At 36.0% G+C, this 21,618-nt stretch overlaps 1 protein-coding gene across 6 annotated transcripts in view; it reads left to right on the forward strand.

The window, feature by feature from the left end:
- The first annotated feature begins 672 nt into the window (after positions 1-672).
- The window catches only part of LOC18448885 (alpha,alpha-trehalose-phosphate synthase [UDP-forming] 1), a 52,116-nt gene continuing 31,170 nt past the window's right edge, over positions 673-21,618 (forward strand). The window contains exons 1-6 of one of the 6 annotated variants that reach the window (XM_020676415.2): positions 673-1,712; positions 5,877-6,423; positions 6,587-6,684; positions 6,920-7,308; positions 9,449-9,563; positions 10,429-10,530. In XM_020676415.2, coding sequence (XP_020532074.1) covers positions 5,886-6,423; positions 6,587-6,684; positions 6,920-7,308; positions 9,449-9,563; positions 10,429-10,530 — 1,242 coding nt within the window. In that variant the 5' untranslated portion in view covers positions 673-1,712; positions 5,877-5,885. Of the gene's footprint in view, positions 1,713-3,879; positions 5,281-5,876; positions 6,424-6,586; positions 6,685-6,919; positions 7,309-9,448; positions 9,564-10,428; positions 10,531-21,618 lie in introns of those variants that run through there. The other 5 variants (XM_088870422.1, XM_020676414.2, XM_020676413.2 and 2 more) reach the window with 5 other exon arrangements.

The following is a 21,618-nucleotide window of genomic DNA, read 5'->3' on the forward strand; positions in this document are numbered from 1 at the left end:
CACTTAACCATATGAAAGAATTTGTTCATATTCATGCGAACCAAACATGCTCCTAGTTGATTGTGACCTCATTATACTAAACGTAGATGGTCTTGTAATATACCGTCCTAAATAAACAACTAGAGATGTATTTTTAAAAATGTTCCATTATCTCACAAACTTAATACCATAACTCCCCAAAATTCCAAATTATTATAATCCAATAAAATTGTTGCTACTGTTGCCCCTAATTTTCTCTATATTTAATGTGACGTTAGAGATTGTATACTATAAAAACATTTATCTTTGTTACAAAAAGGTCACAAATATCTCTTGCCATCCAATTTCAAATTGAACAACTTGATTTGTGCAACGGAGTTCAAAAAAAATTTATTTATATTTTGGATCTAGTCAATGACGCAGACACAACTACCCGATTTAAAATACGATGGTCAATAATGATTATGATATACTTGTGTCAAAAATAAATGGTTATACTTTCCCATGAAGTTAAGGGCATTAAGTAATTTGGGTCACAACTCTTTGCTCCATTTATTCATAGGTTATTTTTCTAAAATTCTAAGACAAGCAGAACAAATTCCCCTAAAATGATTGGGTGTACCACCTCTCAGTCTCTTTTGATAGAATCTCTCACACTCACTATCCCTCATTTAACATTTTGTGTAAAGGCCCATATCTCTCATATCACTTATTTTTTCAAAAGCCGATATTGGCGGGACCTGCTCTTTGTCTCTCTACCCTGCAAATATTGTTTGTCTGACTGCATTTTCAAACTAGTTCTCATTCTTTTTCCTAATTAAATATTTCATTTTAAAACGAAAAATTTTTATATAAAGTGTCAACTTTATACTGTATGAGTAAGGTGCACCTCAAAAATCCGCTAAAGAAGGTTGTTTCTATTGGGAAAAACCCTCAAATCGATCATCTCATCCTCAAGATTTGTAGATATGAAAAAAAGAGATTTCTATTTCCAAAAATTAGTTCATAATCTAATACATTATTTAGACTGTTCATTTTTAAAATTATCAAATGTTTATAGATCAGCTTGATTATCACCATTTCTGAAACTTTAACTTTTATAATTGGAGGCAACAAAAGATTTTTCATATTATCGCAAAGCTTTGGGGCACCTAAACTACATTTTCAACATAGTTTTGAGGTGCACCTTGCTTCAATAGCATAAGGTTGACACCTTATACAAACCTTATTCCCCTTTTCTCCTTTTGCATCAAAAGCCACCGTCTCTCTCTCTACTCTAGTGCTTCCAGGTTGTAAACCACACTTTTCTTTCAGAGTTGTTGATCTTACTTCTAGATAAGATTTATCCTCAAAATGAGAGTGTTCTGCTCTGATTTAGTTTTGATTTCGATTTTTAATTTGTGTTGTTCCTTGTTATCATTGAAATCCTCTTTTTAAGGAGTTCTACAGGCAAAAAGTCTTGTTTCAGTTGGATTTTGTTTGATACATGCAAAGTGTGTTTGTTTGCAGTAAATCTATCATACTTATAAAATTATATCGGGCTCAGCTTTGCTCTTTAAGTTTGATTCTAGTGAATGAAGGGGATCATATGGTCTGGTTCAGCAGAATTTCTGTCTGCAACATTCAAGGAGTTTTCTCGGATCCATTACCTCTATCAGAGGTAGTGGTAAAATGCTCGATCGGGATGATGAACTGGATTCCACTGCCTATTTAAGTTCGATAGAGTTTTTAAGGTTTGATTTTTGTAACTAATGATTCTAAAGTATAATTTGGTTAAATTTTGATTAGTAGGATTTTATTGCATAAATGATACAATTAGTAGTTTTTATTCATTTGAAATTTGTCTTCATAGTTCATTGTTGATAAGGTTTAGGAGACATAATCTTGGTCATAATTGCATCTATATAATTGTGGTTAAAATATCATATTCTTTAGGTAAACAATTATGTAAGAAGGATTGATCCTAAGTGGATTTTGATTTGTTGAAGTTGCAATAAAAGAAATAAAAAAGAGAAGATGTAAAGACATACATGTGGTTCAACAATGGTGCATACGAATACGGAGGGTAAACCAATATCTCATTTATAGGGATTTATCTAGTTTATTAGAGATTTATAGAGTTACAATTATTGTCTTTTAAAAAACAAATCCCACAAAATAAAAAGCTCAATATAAGAAACTTAATATCTTGTAATACACAAATTATGAAACTTAATATCTGGTTTTTATAATTGTCAACATGATTATTTATGAGTTAATTATTGATTTGGTTCAACTATTTGGGAAATGAATATTGCTCCATATTAAAGGGCTTGATCTTGTGGAAACATGTGAGATATGGGCTTAACCGAGTCTGGCCGTTTCGAGCTTGAGGCTCAATATCTTTCTTTCTTTTATTTTATTTTATTTTATTTTAATTTTTATTTTTGAGATATTGGGGCCCAGCCTCTTTACCATCCTTTCAGCTAGAAAGTTGTGGGTGGCCCTCCTCGATGTTGTAAATTATCCATGCAAAAACTGGTTTTCTAAAATAAGATTTTCTATGTATTGTTTTTCTTGAGGGATTGTATATATGACTGGTATTTCTAGTATAAGAGAGATCACCATTATTCTTAAAAAACTTATTGATACCCCCAATTTGTACTTCTAGGCAAAGCCCATCCATCCCCCTCCTCTTGCTGTCTCCCCAATTTTTTACCACATTATTAATGCCCATACTTTTTTTTTCCAATTACCTTTCAAGTATAAAAGTGACTTTCTTGGATCAAAATACCCTATTTTTGGTCACGTTTCCCACTTTCTCTTTCTAAAGAGGTCCGGCAGGCACAACTCGCATAGAGCTGGCATATTTTTTTGTATTGGACCGGTACATCCAGGCACATGTTTGCCTTGGAACGACACATTTTGGACACCATGTTTGAGAAACGTAGGATAAATAAAGGGTATTTTGGTATAAATAAATAAATTTTTTTACTTAGAGGTAGTTGCAAAGAAAAAAAGTGGAGTATCAAAAGTATTCAAGGAGGATGCTTAAAAAATACAAAGTAGGGGAGCAACTACAAATTTTTCATTATTCATAGCCCTTAGATGTGAAATCCTATAGGTTAAAGTGCCTCACAATATTCAAAAAATATAATTTTAGATTTTATACCTAATTAGAGATATATCTCCAACCACCTAATTCCCATCTAACGGTCAGTAATGATCATGACCTCATTGTTCAAAAAATAAATGGTCATTTGATATATATTTTCTTCTATTAAACATGGATGCGGTTGGCTCGCATATTGTAAAAATGCACGCTTGGCTATAAATATATTTTTTAAATATATTTTGATCCGAATTTTAAGAGAATATATAATCTTTAATATGGAGATCATGAATATAAAAAATAAATAAAATTAAAAAACTATAAATGATAATTCTATTAAAAAAACACTTGGACCGTTAGTGTTACCATTGTTTTTAGATGAACCACCTATTTGCATCCATTTTTAATATGAATGCTTTGTAAGCCTGCATTTTCTTTTATGGGTGTAGTTTGTATAGGGCTGAGGCTCTAAATAATCAAAGTAAAGTACACCTTCAAATAATATCGAAAAATGTAGTTTCGATATTGGAAATCTTTGTAATTGCTTTAAAATTTATTTTCATCTTTAATTGTAAATTTAAAGCTTAAAAAATAATGTATATTGATCCGATCTCTAAACCTTCAAAATTAGCAGTTCAAAAATGTATTATAAGATGCACTATTTCCATAATTTGAAATCCGTTTTTTTCTCGTATCCATGCATTTTGATGCGGAGATGATAAGTTTGAAGATATTTGAGCATCAAAACAACTTCTTCTAATAAACTTTTTTAAGCGTGCTCTAATTGGATTGTTTAGAGCCTCATCTCTGCATAAACTTTTTCCTTCTTTTATCAAACACATCTCTCCCGGACGCTCCTCTCTCTCGATCGACAAGAGCATCACCCTCTGACCCCATTAAAGTACACCCCTAAATACACACTGCGCGCCAGTTCTCTTATATATCATGAATATCACTGTCCTAAATCGTTTTATGGCAGGGAATTGGTGCTCATGCTTTGCTTTACTGCATGTTTGGGTAATCCTTGTGAACCGAATACAAATCCAGTATGCATGGGGCCAAACTGTACCCCACTCTAGCTACAGGTTACTGCTAATGCACATTCCACAATGCTTGCAACTTGATTCGTCCTTCTCTCTCTCTTCAAAGTGATTCTTTCATTTCCCCCTCTCTCTCTTCCCTCTGCGTTGAGCCAATCTCTACTTTTTAACTTTCTTATCCCTTCAACAAGGATCCATCCCTCCTACCGCTCGTCCTGACCACACCAATTCAAAATATCTGCACGCTTGTTTCCAATCCCCACACAAGAGAGGAGATAGAGAGAGAGAGAGACACGATTTTGACAGTTTTGAAGGATTTTTCATCCACATTTATTTATTTATTTTTATATATTTTGGCTTCCTGTGCAAAGGGAAAACATCAAACAACACACATTTCTATCAGGAGCAAGGTAAGTATCCCCAAATTCATTCTCTTTTTTTTTTAGATTTTAAATGGCCCAGGAAAAAGACCCACTATTTTAGTTTTTAAAGTATTTCATATTTTTTTTTCTTTATCCATTCCTTCTTCCGTGTTCAGGAAATTTTGGGCTTCCACATTGTAATCTTTTACAAACACGGTTTGTTCTATTTTCCTCCCTCTAAAAATTATATATCTTTATTCTTTTTACCTGAAATTTTATTTCTTACTGTTATGGCGGATAATAATATTTGTTCTAATTTGTTTCTGAAAGCCCTCATGAAATTATGAAAGCCACTAATCAAAGTTTACCATTATAAAATGAAATTATGAAACCGACTATTTGCAGTACCTGGAAATACGCCTGTTTTTTCTGGGAAATGGTAAAATTCCTCTTCGACAAATTAGCTGTACTCCGAAGAAGCGCGTTGGTGGTGGTGGTACTTATATGAGATATTTTGCGCATTCCAACACTCCCAATGCCCCCATGGTCCCCCTAGGGTATAGGAATGGCTTGGTTATATTAACAAAAATGTTAGGGGTGTTTTCGTCCTTCCTGTATTTGTCATTTTCCTTTAAAATCTGATAGGTCTGGCCCCACATTTCTCTTCGTTTCATGGCTGCTTGTTAAATAGCTGGAGGTGATGGAAAATGCTCAACCTTGTGAATACTTGAGGGTGAGACTTAAATGTGAACATGGGTGCTGATAATTATTCACAAAACCTTTATGAATTTAGGCTTTTGATGACTTGGTATGAATGGATGGATTTTTTCTTGCCATGGCCATGAGTATATTTTTTCTTTTTATTGGTTCTCTTCCTCACTCAATTGATGCACATTACTCTGCTAAATTTAAATGTATTTAAGTTGAGTGAATTTACTGTGAATCCAAAAGCTTGGAGACCCATGATTCAGCCTCTATGTTGGATGTACTTTCCACCATACAAAGAAGAAGAGGAGGAAGAAATTTTCATGCTCTTTTTGGTTTGCTCTGTGTTTCTATGGCTAGTAGCTTAACTGCTATCTGATGGTTTGGTTTAACTAACAATTTACAAAGGCACCTGCGTCACTTTCAAGGGCTTTTCTTCATCATGAGAAACGCATGATTCAGCCTCTTTGCTGGATTTATTTTTCACCATACAAAGCAGAAGGAAGAAAATTTTGCTCTTTCTGGTTTTCTTTATGTTTGTGTTGCCTGCCTTAGCAACTGTATGATGATTTTCTTTCTTCAACTAATTATCTAGAAAGGCACTTTCTTCACTTTCCAGTTATTGAAGCCTAGAAAAGGGAAACATGAGATGAAGCCGAGTTCTGTGAACTCTGAGCAGTTTAGATCTTCTTTTTACAGGCCATACATATGCCATACACTCTGGCCACCCAGAATAACCAGTCATGGAAAGGAGATGATATGAGTTGGGTTCCTTCAAATTGTTCTTCTTCTGACCACCCTATCAATGGTGAGCAGCTTCTAGGATCACTTTCTATATCCGAATGCGAAATGCTTCGAGAGCAGCGAAGCCACTCGTTACCGGGTAACAAGTATAGTAGGAGCTCCCTTTCTTCTAATACTCGACTGGATAGATTATTGAAGTTGAGGAAAAGCAATAAAATTTCTCAATTTGAGGAGGGAAGCAAAAGCTTAGCAAATGGTAGGAGTGATTTCTTCGAGCATGAGCTGCCTCTGAAGAACGGTGCTGGGCTTGATAGGGAGGATGAGAATAGGCGTGAAAGCCTGGAAAGCAATGGAAAATCTTGCACAGAGAGAGTTGAGTGCGAAGATTCAAAGCAGCGGTTGCTGGTTGTCGCAAACAGATTGCCTGTTTCGGCCACAAGGATTGGCGAGGAATCCTGGTCTTTGGAGATAAGCGCTGGTGGTCTAGTCAGTGCTCTTCTTGGTAAACTTTGGCATTTCTTATTAACTTTTGGTTTCTTTTTAACGTTTTGATTGTTTCATTTTTGACATTAAAGTATAGTAATGTCATTTTAATTGATGGTATGAGGTTTTGATTCGCTTATGCTTGGCTGAAGGCTTTTGCATTTTGGATGTTTTTTCGCTAGGTGTGAAGCAATTCGAGGCAAAGTGGATTGGATGGGCTGGTGTAAATGTGCCCGATGAACCTGGGCAGAGGGCTCTTACTAAAGCTTTAGCAGACAAGGTACTTTTAAACTGAGACATGGAACTGGATATTTTCATTCATCTTAATGAATTTTATCTTGAAATCTACAAGTAATGACTTGAGGACTCTTTGCTGAGTATACACAGCAACTTTGGATCGACAGTTTATTCGACATCTTTGGAGTCATTTTTTGCATATTGTTTCTTGAAATCTTCTTCACATAGTGTTAAAACTTACTCGTCATTTCCTTGGCCTTTGAACTTGTGCCTTACAGAGATGCATACCAGTCTTTTTAGATGAGGAGATAGTTCATCAGTATTACAATGGTTACTGCAATAATATTTTGTGGCCTCTTTTCCATTACCTCGGTCTTCCTCAAGAAGATAGACTTGCAACCACTCGTAGTTTCCAGTCTCAATTTACTGCATATATGAAGGCGAATGAAATGTTTGCGAAGGTGGTAAATGAGCATTATGAAGAGGGCGATGTGGTCTGGTGTCATGATTATCATCTTATGTATCTTCCGAAATGCCTAAAGGAGTATAATAGCAATATGAAGGTGGGATGGTTCCTTCACACCCCTTTTCCATCATCTGAAATTCACAGAACTCTGCCATCCCGCACAGAATTGCTGAAGTCTGTTCTTGCAGCCGATTTGGTCGGGTATGATATGAAATTGTGATCATAGTTTAGAGTTGCCTACTTCATGTAATACATTCGTATGACTTGCATGTGTAATAATTTTACTTAGGTCTTCTTGATTTGTTTCTTCATGGCAGACTTATGGCAGACTCATAATATTGCATTCTAGTTCAGGCATCTACACTCTAGGTACTCATTTTAGTTACTCAAAACAATATTGGAATCTACTTGAAGATGCAGCAAGGGATTTCCAAAAGAAGATTCCATCTTACCACTCTGTTGGCTTTCATTAATTGATTGAACTTATTCTGAGATAAATAACAAATTTACAGCATTGCTTTGTAAGTAGCTTTAGAGAATTACTATATGCTTTATGTTGACTCTTTTTTAAAGATAGGGAGAGGAATTTGTCATATATTCTCTATATGTAAGTTGGAAGTCATAATTTACATATTTTATTCTAAAAACTCAATGATATTTATGTTGACTCTTTTTATAGTATGCAGTATATAACATCATACACTTCTTTGGAACTTTATATAAGCAAATTTATAGTCATTTAAGAACTATAATTATACTTATAACTATTGGTTTGTATTTTCTGTGCACTGTATTATATCGGTGATATACTGTGATAAAGGTTTAAAATCTTGAGGGATGCATGATTCATTCACAGATGGAGATAGCATGGATTCATTCCAAGTCACAAAATGCATAAATTTATCGGCTGTGTAGAATGCGCTATAAATAAGTACTGGGTTATTGGTTAAACATGTGGTAATTTTGGGTCCTACCTGTGTCTATATCTTGACTGATTCTTTGATTTTTCTTGGTTTTATAGAAAAATATTACAAAAAACAATAGATAAAAATCGTTGCATTTGACACATGCTTTGGTGAGTCTACCCGGCTTTGGACACTGCTAATTTCCAGGATATGTTTGAATTTTTATTCAATGATTATGATCACTCCCAGTGCCCACTAAGGATAAACTTCATACCAACCAATTGCCACTCACCTTGTCTCCATCTTGGGTTGTAGATCTAGGTGTTGGGTTCTATTAGTTATTTTATTTCTGATACTTTAGATGGATGTGAATTTTGATTAACTTGCATGTGGAGTTTGGAACATTGAATCAAAATTCAGAATCCATAACTTTGATTGATGGATAATTTGAGTATAAAATATCTAGTATAATTCCATGCCTTTACTTTTGTAAGTTGCAGTGCAAATGACAATGATGCATTGATAATTTAGATATTTAAATAAAACAATATAATATTATTACTGATATGTTAATATGTATCATTTGTTGTAGCTCTTTTAATCATTGGATTCCAAACCTCATACTGTTAAATCTTGGACCATACTTTGGGTAAATCTATTGTTTGTGTTCATAGCTATTAAATGCTATAGATAAATTTTTCATTGTTCCCTATGTGTCTACAAATGTAGGGACTCGCGGCCTCACTAAGGGTATGACCTTGATAGAGCAGAATGACAGACCAGGATTCCTGTAGCGCATCCCAAATAGTTGGGAAAATACCTCTAATGATTCTTATACATCTATCAAACTAAATAACTTTTTCTTAGGTTGCACCAACTATGACAAGTAGAACTCCTCAATTTTCTTATCTTATGTTATTTGACTGACTTTGTTTCGTTTTCATGTAAAATGCTCCACCTTATGTGTGCTTAGGCAAAAAAACTTAAGTTGCCTTGTTTCATTATTTCTTTGCATATTCTTGGAGTCTCTGGGGAATATTATTCCACTTGGCTATTATTTGATGATGGCAAAAGCTTAAGCTCATTTGCATCATTTCTTTTGTATTTCAAGGGCCCTAAAATTTCAGAGTCCTTGGAATAATAAAAAATCTAAGTTATGAGATGCTTAATTAATTGTATGAGTTTGGATCTTCAAGTTTAGATCATCGTCTTATCTATGCTACTGATTTTTCTCCTCTTTAGCATCTTAACATTTGCAACTTGTCTTTAATCACTCATATGGTCATCTGACTTGGGTGTGATAGATTACTTTGATTGTTTTCTTACAGATTTCGTCCTTCAATTTATTATGCTTATAATTTATAGTGGTCACTTGCGTGTTTATTATAGTACTCTGTCATGCTCATTCCTTTTCATATTCCTTATATTCTTTTCAGCTTTCATACATATGATTATGCAAGACACTTTGTTAGTGCATGCACTCGTATCCTTGGACTTGAGGGCACACCTGAAGGAGTGGAGGATCAAGGAAGGATAACTCGAATTGCTGCGGTATATTTTAACTCTTCCTGATTTTCCCTTTTTCCACTGTTAAATCATCCCTTTGTGTTTATGTTTTTGTGTGTGTGTGTGTGTGTGTGTGTGTGTGTGTGTGTTTGTGTGTGATTAGCCACCCAGCCATGGGCCTAATGGACGAGATTGAATTTGATCAGATCTCATAAGCAACTTTGTGTGTGTGCACATGCATGTGCGTGCGTGATAAGCAACTTTGTGTGTGTGCACATGCATGTGTGTGCGTAATTGATTTTTATCTTTTAATAAATCCGATGAACTTCAAATTTTGGGTGCATGTGTGCTTGACCTAGGCACACCAAAAATTGAATTAAAAATATTATCCAAAATGACCAAAATACCCCTGCCCTTGCTGGCAAATGTTGGAGTGAGGGGCGGGGGGGATTTTGATCTCTCTTTTTGCATATTATTATTATTTTTATTTTATGTTGGTGCACCTAGGTTTGGTGCATTGTGTACATGCCCCCAAAATCTAACGTCTGTCAAATTTACAAGAAAATACTGAGAATCAAATACTAAGTTGCCGCACTGGCCCTTAGGTTGGCTGATATTCAACCTGGGTTGTTGGGTTGATATGGTTTTGTCATCCTCTGGGCTGATGGAATCTTGCTTCTATTTATATGTGTGTTTGTGTGTGTGTATGGGGGGTGGGTGGGTGCTAGGGCATGTGTTTGTGCATCTGTGTGAGCATGCCTATTCTTTTTTAGCTCTTTTTTTTTTTTTTTCAGTTTTATGGATAAATAGTTTAGTACTTAATGTTGTTTTTAGCTTGCAGAATATAATTTCTTCAATGTGGTGATGTGCTCTTTGTTATTTCCTTTCATATATTGTTGGGAACATTCAGTTTCCTATTGGGATCGACTCGGATAGGTTTATTCGGGCCCTTGAAATTCCAGATGTCCAAATTCACATCAAAGAGTTCAAGGAAAGATTTGCTGGGCGAAAGGTGTGCATGATTTCTTTGTTTAATTGTCCATACATGTTGATTAATCAAAGTGACTTGAAAAGACGAATGCAAAAGATATTTATACTGCATATAAAAATTAGGTGAAGATTTCTCAAGTTTCCTTAAAGAATTTTGTTGGGCTAATATGTGTGTCATTATGTTGGGAGACATTACTTTTTTATATATCGCATGGATAGTTGTCTTAACAAATATCCACATGATGCTAACTTTTCGAGTTCCCTTAGCTCCGTTGCCTAAGTTGTTTTTTTTTATTGATTGCGGTGCTTATATTTCTCTTAGCTTTCCATTTGATTGACGGCCCTCCATTGTACATGCGATGATGCGAAAGGAAGGTGGGACATTAAATCCAGCCACATTTCTATTCTTGAACAAGCAAAAATCAACAATACAATGGAGGAAAAAGGAGCTCACCTTAAAAGAGAAGAAAAATTCTATCACTTTCATAAAAAAAAAAAAATTGAACTCCAAAGCATGAGCCTCCTTGGGAGGCCAAAGAATCCCCCCTTTTATACAAGCTATCCAAAATGTTAAATTAATAAAAGAATTACTAATGGCTATCTCCTCTCTTTCTTCTCTCATCCTCACAAACTCTCTCTAGATAAAATATAACCCACATACTCTCCTCCCTTGACCCCGCTAGCTAGGTCACCCTTATCTTCCCTAACCAAATCTCCAGATTTTTTGGACACCCATGTCAATCCGAACTTCAGAAAGGGAGCCAGGTAAACCATGAAAATTTTCATACTAATCCCAAAAAAAGTAAGAAACTAACCATCTTAACCCATACAATTAACGAAATCCCAAGTTGGCCCCTTTTACTAATCCTCAAATTAAGTAGTAACAAATAAAAAATTCCATCCACGTCCTTGAGTATGAATTAAAAAAAACTAAAATTAAAACGAGCCATCTCTCTAATTTGATATGTGTCATCCTTCCCGTGTTGGAGAACACTTCGTTTGATCAGCATCAACATGAAACACAAACATATTGCGAACATCAAGGACTGGAGATATTCCAACCACTTGGCAAGTCCACCTCATAGAATTGTTAGTGATCTTCCTTTTGATATTGCTCGGTCTAACCTTCTTGGCTTAGAGCTTTCCAAAGGTGCCTACAACAAACCGTTCAGGTCAAAGATACACATGAAAAGATCTCCAACATGGAACAATTGCACATGACTATGTCGATTCACCGTATCCTGATACTTGTTGTAGCTCTCCAACTTTCTTTTGAACTTCTCATGCAAATCTGTCATGTACTTAGGCATGCTCGCCATATCTGGATCCACAATCTTGCACGCGATAAAGGAACTAAGTCTTGAAAATGCAAAGGAGACAAACTATAAACCATTGTAAAAGGAGTCTCACCATTTGAATGATTTGGAGAAGTATTCTTTTTTGTGAATTTAGCTTGTTGTAATGCCAAATCCCGATGCAAGCAGTTGTGAGTTGCAATTTAGTCCATTTTTCCTACACGTCCTCCAAAAATGACTAAGAAAGCGGGTATCACAATCTGAGGTAATGGTCTTCGGATGCCCATGCAGTTGTACTATCTCCTTAAGAAAGAGAGCAGTAACCATCATCGCATCAATGGTTCTCCTACATGGTCTAAAGTATTTTATCTTAGAAAATTAATCCAGCACAATCATAATTGAATCATATGCCCTTGTTGTCATGGGTAGTCCCACAATGAAATCCATGGATAAATCAACCCATGGCTTAGTTGGGAGAGGCAATGTTGACTACTTTCTTTGGGCCTCATTGAGTTTTTCACTAAAGAAAATAACATGCCTCTTTTCCTGACTGAGCACTGCGCCAATCCCCACATGAGAAAAATTGCATTCTACCTCAAATATGTTGATGAATTCTGGAAGTGCAAGCATTGGAACATTTGTAGTCTAATCTTTAATGGTGTCAAAAGCTTTATCTCCAACTAGGGAGCACTAGAAACTTTGCCTTTGAAGTACTTGGTGATTAGGGCCATAATAAACTGGAATTTCTAGTAAACTACCTATAAATAGTAGCAAGTCCATGGTAACTATGCAACCTCCTCACGTTCTACCTTTCTCCTATTTGAAGAACACATCATAGCTGAGAATGGCTTGGGGCCTTGGCAGTAGTATTGCCGAGCCCCATGATAAGTTCTCTGACTCCATTCTCACCAAAGGGTTGGGGCCCAAATCCCCACTGACTTACCAATTTTACTAACCCCAAAAAAAAAAAGAACACATCATAGCCCAAAAATAATAGGCTATTGGTGAAAATGTTACACTTCTTAAAATTGATGTATAACATCTGGGCCAGTAGCACTATGAGTATCTGGGGCAAATGTTTGACATGGGCATCAACGTCTAAATTATAAACAAGTATGTGATTGAAATAAACCACTAGAAGCTTGCTAATAAAAGGTTGTCATACCCGTGTCATCATATGCATGAACATGTGCATAGGACATGCTAAAAGGCATCACCAACAACTCATACAACCCACTCTTTCATCTTGAACGCGGTCTTCCACTCATCTCGTTCACCTGTACAAATTTGATGGGAGCCACTTCTTAATTCAATCTTAAGAAATATAACAATTTTAGCTAGCATGTCAAGCATATCATCCAACTATGGAATAGGGAATTGATATTTGATTGTGATCTTGTTGATAGGCTCTGCTGTCTATACACAATCTTCATTAACCAGCTTTTGGGCAAGCGAAGCTGGTACAACACATGGATCATGCCAATCGTTATGAGGTCCTTTGCTAACAACTACCCGCCTTGGAAGTTCATCACACCCTTGAGGACTCATTCTATAAGCTGGTAGATTTAGTAAGCTTGAACCATGTATGAGGTCTATACAGTGATATGTATTCCTCATAGGTGGTGAGCTACAAAAGACTCGTCGGGCGCAAGATCTTCAAACTCCGATAAAAGTGGTCTAAGGGATTTTGGCCTTGAAACAAGTTACCACAAATAGTGTTAGCCTAGTACTTCAACATACCTATTGTGTTGTGCGATGTCACGGTGGCACTTAAACATGTGTTGGCACGTGTAGACATGGATGTGGCACTTTATTGATTTCCACAACCTATCAACGTGTTATATAGAAGGTCGACATTTTTCATGTAATAAAGAACCCATGGGCTGCTTGGTAGGTGGACATTCTTAACTCAAGAGGACTTGAGATTGAATCCTATGGTGAGTATGAAATTCTTTTTGAATACCTTTTTATATTTGCTGTTTAAATAAACATGTCATGGCCGGGCTTGGAACTTCTCAACATGTTGAAGTGTGGTGGTAAAGGCTGCCAATGCACACAGAATACTTATGTGAACATAACAAGCAAAAAATTACTTATATACTATAAAAATAGATATTTAATATAAAAAATGGCTTAAGGTGTGATCCTGATAATGGGCGATGTACTTTACCCCTAAGAAGACAAGAATTTCGTGCAAAGAAATGTCTAAAGTTTTTGATATAATATTATTTTCAATGATAAATCTTTATGTATATTTTATGATGTAAATTACACTTGGTGGGATTTGAGCTTGGATTATTCTGGGAATAAATAATAATTCTACTAACACAATTATAAAAAATGTTTACATGCATTAAGCAAAATATGTTTAAAAGCATTGTTTTGAAAAATAAAAATAGAAATAGATAATTTTTTTATGTTTTCTTACATAAAAAAAATTTTGATTTTCAAGTTTAAATTTTTTGTATTTTAATCTTTATTTATTATATTTTAAAATTTTATTTTTATAATTTTAGATTTTCTCTAAGAAGGATGAGGACTTTAAACTTTCCCTTAACCCACCCCATACCTGGGTAAAAGAGGTGGGTTGTGTTAGACAGGCAACCAACATAAAACTTTGCCAACACTTTCCATGAATCTTAGAATGGTGGATTACGATTCATGTAGCCGATGACAAATAGTTGGGAAAAGGCTCTGATATATATATATATATATATATATATAGGAAAAAGCTGAGATTTGCCCACTAGCTCATATGAATAAATGAGCCCAACAGCCCAGATTGAATCTGGGCCGATCATGGATGTCCGGTAGTGTTTGAATTTTTTTTTTTACAAATCCAAATCACTTGAAATTTTAGGCTTGTGTTTATCAAAATAGGTGAATCTGTGAAAAATATCAAAAAAATATTTTACATGAAATAAATTAACCAAATTACCCCCACAAAGTTTCGGAGGTATTTTGGTCATTTTTTTTGCGAATAATTGTTTTTATATTTTTATTAGGTGCGCCTTGATGAGAAGAACACACACCTAAAATTTCAAGTGATTTGGATTTGTATAAAATAAAATAAAATTCAAGCACTACCGGATATCCCTTATCGTCAGATTGGCCCATATTCAATCTGGGCCATGGGCTCATATGTTCATATGAGCTAGTGGACTAATCCCAGCTTTTTTCATATATATATATATATGTATATATATATATATATATACATTTATATGTAATGTTTTCGCTTGTGTTGAGGCCGTGCTGGGTTTTTGGACGGAAGTCCTAGACACTTGAGAGACATACTAGACATGACAACCATGTTCGTATCAATTTAAAATTGGCCACAAGTCCTTTCCTACAAGTGCATAATTTGTCGTTTCTCCTCCATAAATTGTTGGAGTGAATCATACCCTCCTTTTTAGAGGACTTGAATGGAGTTTCCTTACACAAGGGCAACAATAATACCACCTCACTACGATCCTTCCAAAATTTATAGGTGTTACACCCTTCATTCTGGATCGTGTTTCAATCATACTCTCTTACATCTTATGAGGATGTGGCTAGTATCTGTTGATGCAACATCACATCAAACCTCATCCTTGTGAAAATTACCTTTAAAAAAAAATTAATCAAGCATTGAGAAGTAACAGGTACCTTAGCCTTGGATTTGACCCATGTAGCCTTGTGAAGCTGTGGATTCTTACCCACATTGAGATGCAACTTGTTAGCCATCTTGATGCAGATCCGGATCAGATGGATTCAATATTTTTTATTATTCTCAAATTTTTGTGAACTTAATTATTTCTTTATTTTTACAAGTGTGTTTTTATTTCAGTTTTATTTTATTGGGGTTAATTTTTAGAAATATGATTAGTATGGTTTTTTTGTTTAGTTTGATAAAGTCTACAGTTTAGGAAAACTTAAATGAGTTGTTATCTTTTCTTAGATGGTAGGTCCGTACCTTCCTTAGGAGTCTGTACTTTCTTAGGAAAAAGTTGAGTCATATTGTTTAGTAGGCATTTATTAGAGTCCTTACTATTAGAGTCCAATCTTGTTGTAAAAGCAAATAAGAGATGAGTTCGTTTTTTGTTGGAGGTAGGATAAGAGGTTTTCTTTTAGCAAACAAATCTTTTGGAAGATCAAGATTTGTTTTAGAAAGATAAGGAAAGCAGGTTAGAGAAACAATGATAAAAAGGGCATGACGTCCCATTGTAAGGGGGAATTTTGATGAAATAAAGAAAGTGTTTTTGTAAAAAGAGAGAGGTCCTTTTGTGGGTTTTTTTTCTTCTCTTGTGCATATGGGCCTGTAACGGAGGACTCGGATCCGCACGTTTGTTCCTTCCGCTTACAATTTCCTTCTCAGTTTTTATTTCCCTCTCTAAAATACGGTTATTTTGCCGGTGTTGGCAATCAATAATTTTCAACTGCGCCAGTGGTATCATGTGCATAGTCGATTCTTGTGGATCGTGGGGTTCGTCGCTAGGCATCATGGCTTGTCGACATGGTCTATGGCCGGGTAGCAGGAATAACTCCATCCAGTGGGACCTCCGAGATCTTGAGATCAAAATTTTGAGAATGCAAGTAGAGATGGTAGCCCTACGGTTGGCGCAAAATCTAGCCTTGACACACTATGATGACAGCAGTGAGTCAGACATTATTTTCGAGAATCGTCCTATGCGCATGCTCTCTGTCGGGAGACTCATTGTCGGAGAGTGATCTAAGTGAGTTTGATGAAGAACCAGTAGGTTTGTATCATCAATTGGAATCATCATTCCAAAGTGATCTCATCTTTGATGAGGATCCTATATTTAATGAAGAGCAAGATGAAAGAAGAGAAGTTGTCATTGAGGCAGCAAGGATATCAAATTATCTCATCAATGGAGAGGTGGATAATCCAGATGTAGACTTGAACCTAGAGGAGATCGAGCCTTTAAAGATGCATGACGAAGAAACATATGCATACGTGGTGTGCCCTAAGGTTAAGTTTGAGCAATTTCAACAAGTTTATTTGGCTAAACAATCGACATACAACAACCCTTTCTTCGAGGGTTTATCATTTTCAATGCAAAATCGTTATGTTTTGATTAGTGCAGTAACCCATAGGTCCCAAGATCGTGTTTACAACATTTGGGTTGAAGAAGGTGGCGACACTAATACAAATTTCATCTTAGTGCATTTTAAAACTCGAGGACGAGTTTTCTCTAACCAGGGGAGAATGATGCAGATCAAGATCTGATTATTACAAAATTTTAATTTTAATTTTATTTTTAGAGATGTGGATAGATTTTTTTTGGTATTTTAATTTTTTAGTTTGAAAGGGTAGGTCCGTGTTATTGTTTTCTTTGCACAAGAATAAGAGAAGTGTTTTTTCCAACTTATAAGGAGGACGTTAGTTGGTAGAAGTGACATCTTTAAATTGCTAAGTGTAGATTAGGTGGTGAATATCTTTGGAAAGGATAAGTAGAGAGGCAGAGCCTTTTAAAATTCCTCTACTCGCCTTCTCAAAATTTTGATCTCAAGATCTCGGAGATCTCGGAGGTCTCGCTCTCGCTGGATGGGGTTATTCCTGGTACTCAATCATAGAACATGTCAATGAGCCATGATGCCTAGCGACGAACCCCACGAGCCACAAGAATCGACTACGCTCTTATTTCACCTGACGCATTTGGAAATTCACTGGTGATTAATACCCAGCAAAATCAACAGCGTTTTAGAGAGAAAAATAAAAATTGAGAAGGAAATCGCAAGCGGAATGAACAAACGTATGTATCCGAGTTGTCCGCTATAGGCCCACAAGCACATGAGAAGCAAAAAATCCCACGAAGAGCCTCTCTCTCTCTCTCTCTTTCTTTACAAAACATGCTTTCTTTATTTCATCAAAATCCCCCCTTACAATGGGATGTCCATCCCCCTTTTATCATTGTTTTTCTAAACCAAATCTTTTTCTTCCTAAAGATTTGCTTGCTAAAAGAAAGCCTCTTATCCTACCTCGTACAAAAAATGTACTTATCTCTTATTTTCTTTTAAAACAAGATTTCACAAAAAAAGGGCTCTAATAGTGAGGACTCTAATAAATGCCTACTAAAAAATAGGACTCAACTTTTTTTAAAGAAAATATGGATTCCTGAGGAAAGTACGGACCTACCATCTAAGAAAAGATACAACGCATTTAAGTTAACAAGAATATAGACTTAATTTTCATAAGAAAAAAACATACTTCTTAAAATGTAGACTTTATTAAACTAAACCAAGAAAACAATACTAATCCTATTTCTAAAAATGAACTCTAATAAAATAAAAATGAAATGCAAAATACACTCATAAAAATAAAGAAATAATTAAGTCCACAAAATTTGAGAATAATAAAAAATACTGAATCCATCTGACCTGGATCTGCATAGGAAAAAGTTGAGTCCTATTTTTTAGTAAGCATTTATTGGAGTCCTTACGATTTGGGTCTTTTTTTGTTTGGAATCTTGTTTTAAAAGAAAATAAGATAATGAGTATGTTTTTTGTAGGAGGTAGGATAAGAGGTTTTTTTTAGAAAGCAAATCTTTAAGAAGATAACAATTTGTTTTAGAAAGATAAGGAAAGGAGGTTAGAGAAACAATGATAAAAGAGGGGTGGACATCCCATTGTAAGGGGGAATATTAATGAAATAAAGTGTTTTTTGTAGAGAGAGAAAGGCCCTTTGTGGGTGTTTTTTCCTTCTCTTGTGCTTGTGGGCTCGTAGTGGACGACTCAGATCCGCATGTTTGTTTCTTCTGCTTGCGATTTCTTTCTCGGTTTTTATTTCTCTCTAAAATGCAGTTGATTTTTCCGGGTGTTAGTCGCCACTGAATTTCCAACTGCGTCACATCTCTTGCAAGACCATATTCTTGCAATTGCCGTTGTTGATTATGATATTGCGTACTTTGCCATTTCACCCACATATAGTATTTCTTAGTCAGCCCCTTCATGTGGCAATGAGAGAACACATCGAATTGGCAAGGTCTCACCTTGATCAGCAACTTCCCCATTCACTTGATCATCATCTCAGCCTCGTCTTCAACTGGAGACGTTGGGTTTTTTTTGCGGTTTATCTCTATTCGGTGTCATATTCAGTTCCACCAAATTAATGTGGTGCTGGGTTGTAGGAAACTAACACTTTGTAGCTCGATACCCCACCTCATTACACCAGAAACACCTCAGACCAAATAGCCTCTTTGGCTAGAATTCGAGCTCCTGTTCCAGTAACTGGGTTATCTTTAATAGCTGAAACTCCCCGGGCTAGAGGCGTAGGCCTCCTAATTGTGATGATCCTGCCTGGGGATGGATCGGTGTGTGGCTTCCTCTTTTCTTTGCTTTTCCTTCACCTTCAAGGCAGATTGATAGGCAGTAGCCAACCGTGGCATATGGTGTAGCATGAATTGATCTTGGATTGAACTCCTAGCCTTGAAACCAATGTTCAAAATGGTGGAGGCAGCTGCCTAGGCGGTCAGGGGCCCCAAAAAAGAAAAGGATTACATAATCTATATTAAAAGTATTCTAACCACACACACACACACACACACACACACACACACATTTATATATATAGAAGAGAGGGGGTGAAGGTGCCCACCTTGACTGAGGTGCTAGGTGTTGCACGCACCTAGAAACACCTCAGCCCTAGGTGGCGACCTAACTTAGGGCCTTAGCCTGCCTAGACATCGATGTGGGCGCGGGGAGCCTTTTTTAACACTGCCTGAAACATAACAAACCACCTTTTGGTCCTCGGTCTTTGCTAACCTTTTGCATAGGGCTAAACAATAATGCTCCTCCATATACTCCCATACTGATTTCTTACCTTGATGCAACTATGAAATTCTTGGTATAATGTCTGTGCATAGCTTGATGGAGAATTGCTTTTGTAATCTTGCCTTCAATCTTGGTTTTTATCTTTGCTCATTCAAAGTCGTTCTTCTTGAACTTGTCCCTCCACACTAATGCATATCCCCTAAATTTAGGAGCCCTGAGTTTGACTTTCTTTGAATATACAAGTCTTTCCATTTACAGAAGCGCTCAACTGTGGTCAACCAGTCTGAAACCTCTTTGGAGTAAACATTTCCATAAAGCTTAGGGAGATCAACATTAGTACTTGAATCAGATTCTCTGTGCTCATATCTTCGCTTATCTCAACGCCCATCATGCAATTCCTCCTTGTTCGTGCCCCTATGCTAGTCAGCCTCGGGGTGGTCAATTCCCACACTCTGATCAATGCCATCATGCATCGAAGACAACTAGATGTTCAGCCACATCATCTGCTCGCTCTTATTCGGATGCGGATTCCGATTTGTGCTATTCTCTATTAAGACATTTATGATTTGGATCCAACACTGTGAAACCCTGTTCTTTTGTGGCATGCTGTTGTTGATCTTGCACATGCAGGAGCCTTGCGATGATCTTTGTGACTGGCTCACTCCTCTAATCCAGCATGGCTATCCAATGGTCATGACCTAAACAACTAGCCATTGTATTCTCTAACCGTCTTCAATATTAAACTGGTGTGAGAGGAAGATGGGAGGCTGAGCCCACCATCTTTTCAATCATTAAACAAGCAAAAATCAGCAACACAATGGAGTAAGAACACGCTTAAATTAAAGGAGAAGAAATATTCTATCAATTCTATAAACAAGACAATTTTAATTCCAAAACAAAAGCCTCATTGGGTGGCCTGAGAGTTCTCCCTTTTATACAAACCACTCCAAAGTAAGAAAATAAATAATATAAAAGCTGCCCCCGTTTTATTCTCTCATCCACACACTCCCTCTCTAGATACAATATAACCCAGGTCCTCTCCTTCCTTGAACCACTAACTTTGGACTTCTCTTCGGTAAGCAAATCACATCAATCCCAACTTCAAAAAGGAAAAACCTGCTAAACCATGGAAATTCTCATGCTAATCCAAAAAAAAGAAGTATACCTCATAACAATTAAGAAAAACCCAGTTTGCCCCTCTCATCTTTGATCCCCAAATTAAGGAATAATAAACAAAAAAACCCGTCCATGTCCCTGAGTTTGAATTTAAAAAAAATAAAATTGAATCAAGCCATCTATCAAATTTGAAATGATTTGCATACACTTGGATTTTTTGTCTTCCCCTCTAGTGATCTTCACAAACATTTTAACGGGGGTGAGTTGAAGGAATATACAAGGTGCTCTATGGCATTAGGTTTGGAGTTGGAGGTGTTGCTGAACAATTGACAAATATGTGGAAGAGAAGAAATGTGGCATAGAGAGGAAACTCTAATTTTCAGTCCTAAGTGATATGGGCTGTAAGAGCTAATTTATAGATGAGGTAAAGTGTCATAATTGTGCTCATTTGAAATTAAAAAAAATACTATAGATTGGTTAATGGAATTTTTGAAAGAGCAAGATAGATAATTCTAAATAAAAAATTTTACATTTCTCCAACACTTTGGAATGGACAATGATCATTCTTAGCTTCATATGAACGGCTTAAACTTGTTTTTACTTGGCATTTATGGCTTCTTCTACAATGTGGAAAGGACACTAATAACTCTCTATCTTTCCTATCAATAGCTTAAACTTGTCTTAGGGATTTTTATGAGACTTCTACCAGCAGGCATTCAAAACTAATCCATCTTGTGTATATGCTTAAACAAAGTGACAAACGTACCTCTCTATGTTTGGTACTGTCATGGAAGACTGGATCTGGGGAAATAGGCATTGACTTTGTTCACATAACGTGGTCTCGAATGTGTGCTATTGAATGTAGATTAGTCATGAGATATCTCATCTTGGTCAACTTCTAATTTATGGATGGCATGTTTAATATT

This window comes from Amborella trichopoda, chromosome 1 (genome assembly GCF_054954075.1).
Source record: "Amborella trichopoda isolate Santa Cruz 75 chromosome 1, AtrichopodaSantaCruz75HAP2 v2.0, whole genome shotgun sequence".
In the NCBI taxonomy this organism is placed as follows: Eukaryota; Viridiplantae; Streptophyta; class Magnoliopsida; order Amborellales; family Amborellaceae; genus Amborella; species Amborella trichopoda.